This window comes from Manis javanica, chromosome 14 (assembly GCF_040802235.1).
Source record: "Manis javanica isolate MJ-LG chromosome 14, MJ_LKY, whole genome shotgun sequence".
NCBI lineage: Eukaryota > Metazoa > Chordata > Mammalia > Pholidota > Manidae > Manis > Manis javanica.
In genome coordinates this window covers 1,196,069-1,202,068 of record NC_133169.1, presented here as the reverse complement: position 1 = coordinate 1,202,068, position 6,000 = coordinate 1,196,069, and the positions used below count along the sequence as shown (strand labels likewise).

Sequence of the window (6,000 nt, the reverse complement as noted above, 5' to 3'; positions counted from 1 at the left end):
TAATCGACTGGTTTCTGGTTTCAGCTTTGATGCAAATAAGCAACAGCCTCAGGCAATTTGTTTGGCCTTCAGGACCTTATTCTTCTCATACGGAGGAGATCTTATTTTGTCCTCTTCTGTTCCCCTACGTGTCACTCCACATTTCTGGTCCCTTTTATACTCTAGCAGATTCTAGATGAAGAGAGCTTCTGCTCGCTTCTTCAGTAGAGGGACTCGGGGTCTAATGTAGACGATAGCTGATGGAAATTTGCTGAGAGTATCTCAAGCATTCTTATAAAAAAGTGAGGTGATAATGCTTTCATTGATAGTAGGAACCCTTTCACAATGTGTGCACATATATGAAATCAAGTTGTATACTTTAAATATATTAGTTTTATATCTCCGTAAGCTGGGAGGAAATAAATGCCAATGTTTTGTGGATTTCTGAAGCTCCAGGAAGCATTCTCAGGGCTCACCCCACCCACAGCACAGTGGGTGCCTGCAGGGAGTAGCCAGAGATGCTCCCAGTACCTGGGATGCACAGCCTTGTGTCAGGTGTCCTGCGCTGAATTTAGGCTGGCCCGGGACGTGCATCAGCCTGTAGAACCCTGCAGGAGGGAGGCTGCCCAGCTCAGAGGCCGGCCTTCAGAAGTACCGCCACTCCCCACCTCCTGAGCTCTTGCTTTGGGGAGCCTGGACCTCATCCTGAGTTCACCCCTGTTGGAGACACCAAGCGGACAGGCCACGTGGGCGCGGGGTAGTGGGGAGGGGCAGCTGTCCCAGCATCCAGCTGGGCCTTCTTGTGCGTCTGGCTACAGCCGTGGACTGAACCCTCGCTGCAGACCCCATATGAGGCCAACGGTGAAGCCACCCGGCTGAGCGCAGACATCCCACAGAATCACGAGAGAGCATAAATGTATTGTGATTTTAAGCACTAAGATCTGGCGCGGTTTGTTCCACAAGAATAGATGGCCTCCCCAGTGACTGTCCCTCCCCTGTGACCTGCAGGAGCCAGAGCTCCCCAGTCTCACAGGGCCTGTAGGATCGCTGGGCACCAAGTCCCCAGGGGAGGGGAGCGCTGACAGGGAGGCTGGGGCCGGAAGAGGACCGTACCGCTGGGTGGATGGCCAGCTCAGTGTGGGGGCACCAGGGGTTCCGATCCTGTCTCACAGGTTTTAGCCTTGGCGTAGGCGAACCTGTGTTTTGCAAGAGTGCGTTACAGTGTCAGTGGATCAAAGCCCAGCTGACGTGTCCAGTTCTCCTGCGTATTTTGGGACACTTTGTTCCCTGTCTAATGACCCCAACACTGAATGTCAAAGCAGGCGATCACTCCCAAGGGAGACAGGCTGGACTCACAAGCCCAGCGGGGCTGCTGACACCTGCTCACTCACGGAAGGTCAGTACAACCAATGCCACGTAGGCAAGACCTCATTTTAAGCACGCTTGGTTTCCTGCAGTAAGACTGTTTTCCTCTCACTGTTGAGAAAAATGAACCGCTTAAAAATCAAAATGTTTCCTTTTCTCTTGAATCTTGTTTCCTTTTCTCTTAAATCACAGTTCTTTTAAAGAAAAATATAGGAGTGAAAGCTCTCCACTCCTTACAAATTGCTTAAAAAAGTATTCTCTCTTTTATTGATGTGTATGGGGTTTAAAATATTATAACAAAGCATGTTAACTACAGGAATATTACCTTATATAGCATTTTTAATAACTGGGCAGCATTAGCCATTTTCTTATTAGTTCCTGATAATTTCCCATATATATTTGAATTAATGCAAAAATAATAGCCACCTTAATCACAGAAAGGAGTTAGTTATATTATGAAAGTCTCATATAAAAATTCTATTCTCTAATCAAACAAAAGGGAAATAGCAGAAAATTATTAATGCTGAAAATACCTATAAAGTACATTGCCCAGTCTAAATGGTTTGATATCTTTAAGAGTCCCTCCTTTCTCCTTGAATATTCAGTTTTAGTAAATATCACAGCCAAAGAGTTCTAGGCGAAGTGCTATACTTTGATTCCATGTTTTAGGAATGATGCGGATAAACCTGGAAATAATCGGCGGGTTGAAAAAGTTCTTCACATGTCCTTTGGTGTTATCATTTCCTTCGAAAATCTGAAAATGAAATATAAGAAAATCTTTGATGATGGTATAGTGGGTATAAACATCCACAGATTTTTTTCTATCCTTTCCGTTCAAGCTGAGGACATCGAAGAACACATACAGCATTACCGGGTGATCCCCAGTGAGTCATGAGATCACAGGCCAGACAGACTGCCTTAGGGACCTCGCCTGACCAGCGATCTGCGCTGAGTCGGGGAGAAAGAGCCGTGTGCCGCGGTGCTGTGGGGCGCCTGCCAACCGCCTCTGCTTCAGCTCCTCATCAGCCGTGTGACACTGAGCGAATGACTTTTATTCTCTGGTTCTCCGTTTCCTCATTGGCAAAATGGGAATAATAACATTTTGCCCAACAAAATTGTTTGGAAAGATTTAAGAAATGCATGTAAACATAGGACAGGTGCCTAGGAAGTGCCAGACAGTGGGCACCATAAATGGCTTGCTATTGTTAGCATTTAAAATAAAATGCAACCATGTGTTTGTATTTATCCTTTCTGGAATATGCCTTATAGCCTTCACCAAACTGTTTTATACCTTTTTTTTTTTTTTATCTTTGTCAAGCTCCCCAAGGTTTACACACAGCAGAAGCTAAATCACCATTTGTTGTTTCCCACGATGCTCCCCCAGCTACGAGGCTGTCCTGGGACAGTGAGAGACAGACCAAGGCAAACAGCCAGACGGACAGCCCGCGGGTTTAAAAAGAGAGAGGTTCAATTTCGTGGGTAAACGTCCATCCCTTTCTCCCGCACCGCCTTCCTGCTGGCTTGCTGGCTGCCGCCTAATCCCCATTCCTGGACTATCAGGCTCATCTCCTTAGTTCTGACGCTGGTTGCATTTTAAAGCCACGTCACTAGGAATTAAGAAGTGTAACAGAGTAGTTCGCCTTGCGGGAAATTAGCCTCCCCACCAGCAAAGGCTAACACCGGCTTCTAACAAGACAGCTGTGTGGCCGTGGGTACCTGATGGGTCCTGAGTCGTGACCAGTGTACCCAGCGACATGGGTGCAATGCTATTTCACGGCGGAAGGCTTGCCGGGGCCGTTAGAGACCGCATGTTTGTGTCCCGCTCAAATTCCTCTGCTGAAGCCCCCACTGGAGGGGGATGAGGAGGCGGGGCTTTGGGAGGGGATCAGGATTAATTATGCCTCGAGGGCTGGGCCCCCACCAAGGGATCAATACACTTAGAAACAGAGGCGACACCAGGTCTGTCTCTGCGGGCGCCAGGGAAGGCCATCTGAGGACACCACTGGTAGGAGGGCCCTCATCAGGAACCTGCCCGCGCTGGCACCCTGATCTGGGACCCCAGCCTCCCCCGCCGTGAGGACCGGGGCTCGCTGTTTCAGGCAGGCGGTCTGCGGTGATTTACCGGCAGAAGCCCACCGCAACACGCCCTCCACCATCGTCCTCAGCCAGAGCTAGTGAGGCTGGGCCCCCGCCCCCAGGGCTCGGCTCCGGTTCCCACTGGCCCAGCCAGACCAGGAAGAGAACGTGCGCGCGGTCCCTGCCCCAAGGGAAGTGTCTAAGGGCTGGAGGGTCACAGGCAGACTATTCGCGAATGCAAGACAGTGCCCCCAGCAGAACATGGCTTTCAAGTCACTCTCTTTGGGCTGAAGCCAGCCTGTACCTTGTCCGTCATGGAGGGCCCCTCCCTGTAGGGCTTCCATTCCGCCCCCTGGTCGCTGTAGTGGATGGCGAAGCTCTTCACGTACATCTCAGAGGACAGAGACTTGCAGCCCTGAGTTACAATTGCAGTTATCTTCTTGATTTTGAGCAGATCGATCTGCAACCATTGCTTGTTGTTGTTCGACTGGAAATGATGAGAACATGCAGAGAAGGCAAATGTTAAACCGCCGCTTTTTTAGATCCAGATACTGAGAGATGCACAGCGCTGAGAGGGATTTCTTTTCTGTCTCAGCCCTTGAGATGCCCCGTCTCCTACAGGCCTGCCCCCCCTGTTTGTCCTCCTCTGCGGTCACAGCACATATATAAACTCACTCTTTCAGTTTTCACACATTGGACGACAGTTATTTGTTAACGAGTTTGTATGCCTGTCTCCTGGAGGGCACAGACCTACTTGATTTTGTCTCCAGGTACTTACCATTATGCATGGCACACAGTTGGTGTTCAACAAGTATTTGTTGAATGAATAAATGAATGCATTTTACTCAAGAAAAAGCAAATGGCTAAATCATCGGTAAATAGTATTCTCTTAACCAAGCTTTAGATGCTATAATGATACTGCTGATTATCTGGGAAAGGACTGGATAGCATTCTCTCTCTCTAAATAACTTGTTTCAGAAAAGCCCCACTTCCCGTTGCTTATGTCAAATACAAGAAATAGTCCAATTTCTTCTTCTCTGTCATTTCAAATACATGTAACTGACAGGCCTGATAAAGCCATCCTTAGGGCTTGACACGGCAAAGTGCCCGTCCTGTCTCCAGCCACGTTGGCGGTACGCCCTCGGAGGAAGGACACTGAAACGACTGAGGGTCCTGGGATGAACCTTTACCCCTGGGAGATTCATCATGCCCCAGGGTCTCATTCAGTTCATGCAAAGTCATGAATATTAATGGGTTTCCTCACCATCACTCATAGGTGTGGGTCTGTACATGTGTATACATGTATACACATAGGTGTGTATGTTCACGTGCCATATGTATTTTCAAAGCAAATTAACTTAAAATTATTGTACTGGATACTTTTTGTTGATTTTGTAACACCCTCGGGTGGTCTCCTGGTGTATCTTCAAATTGGGTATATCCAGAAATGTGCTGGTGATCAGAGGACAGACGGCGAGAGGGTCTCTGTGGGCACAAACACTTCGGCAGCGTCAACAAGGAGAGGCCCTGCGGTCCGCATGCAGCCTGAGCGCCTCGGGCTTGGTTTTTCAGCCTCTGTAAATAGCCCCTATAAACACATCTGATGCTAGTAGCTTAAGTGACACAAACGGTTCTGATGTAGTTAGAATTCCAGATTTTAAGGGACAACATTAAAAATGAAAATTTGCATTTCATCTCTGGAGTTTTTACTACATCACAAAGACTAAGAGCAGATGTATACAGAACACGTTTCTTTTAAGGCTATAAAATAGAGGGCAGGGTGACAAGACTGGACCCATGAGCAGGTCCAAGGGCCACGTGTGGAAGAATTGGGTGACATCCTCTCTCTTTAACTTCTTTCTTTTTCATTTCATTTGTGCTGTTATATCAGTTACATAAATATAACATTAGAATCATTACTTTTACTTTTATTATTTTAACTTCTCTGGGTCTCAGTGTGCCCCTCTGCAAGACTGCAAACTGAGGCATTTGGGTTCCCACTGACCTGTTTGTCGGGAGAATGGGGGTCCCGATTCATGCCTAGACTCAGCCACAGGGGTTCAGTCTCCTTCGGGTCTGGGCCTGAAGGGGGAAGGCTGGATGCTCTGTGGGACCCCTTCCTGTTTTATCCTGTGATGCTAAGATGGGCCAGAAATGAGCTCCGAGGCCCAGCCGTCAGTTCCCAGAACCATCAGCATGGGGCCACATTCTTCTCATTTCTGGTGGCCTGACTGAAGGACAGGACCTGGGATTCCGCAGAGAATCCAGGGGTTTGGGGTGTAGATATCGTGAGAGAGGGATGGGGGAGTAAAGAAAACGGGGGACTTGGAGCAGGTTGGCTGACCAACCATTTTGATTTCTCAGGTCATTTGAAGGGTGTGACAACAATGAGTCAAGTTACTCAGGTATTGCAAAACTAAGTCACCTGAACAACTCAGTGGGCTGATATCAGGGGCACTATAACTCTCCAGAAGTTGTTTATTAAACTTATACCACTGATTTATAACCCGGTTTTGCAGCATTTTATTGTGCCTCCAGTTGCTTAAGGGAACGTCACAAAGTTCTCAAAACAACAGGCGC

General features: G+C 48.0%; 1 protein-coding gene and 1 long non-coding RNA gene across 4 annotated transcripts in view; one reads left to right on the top strand and one right to left on the bottom strand.

The window, feature by feature from the left end:
- Positions 1-841: 841 nt before the first annotated feature.
- Positions 842-6,000, bottom strand: part of F5 (coagulation factor V) — a 60,660-nt gene continuing 55,501 nt past the window's right edge. For all 3 annotated transcript variants that reach the window (XM_073221537.1, XM_073221538.1, XM_073221539.1), the window contains 2 exons: positions 3,725-3,907; positions 842-2,098 (listed from right to left, as the gene is read on the bottom strand). In XM_073221537.1, coding sequence (XP_073077638.1) covers positions 1,952-2,098; positions 3,725-3,907 — 330 coding nt within the window. In that variant the 3' untranslated portion in view covers positions 842-1,951. The remainder of the gene's footprint in view (positions 2,099-3,724; positions 3,908-6,000) is intronic.
- LOC140846105 (uncharacterized) lies at positions 1,241-2,589 on the top strand. The gene is made up of 2 exons (XR_012125002.1): positions 1,241-1,375; positions 2,184-2,589. It is a non-coding gene; the product is annotated as an uncharacterized lncRNA (long non-coding RNA).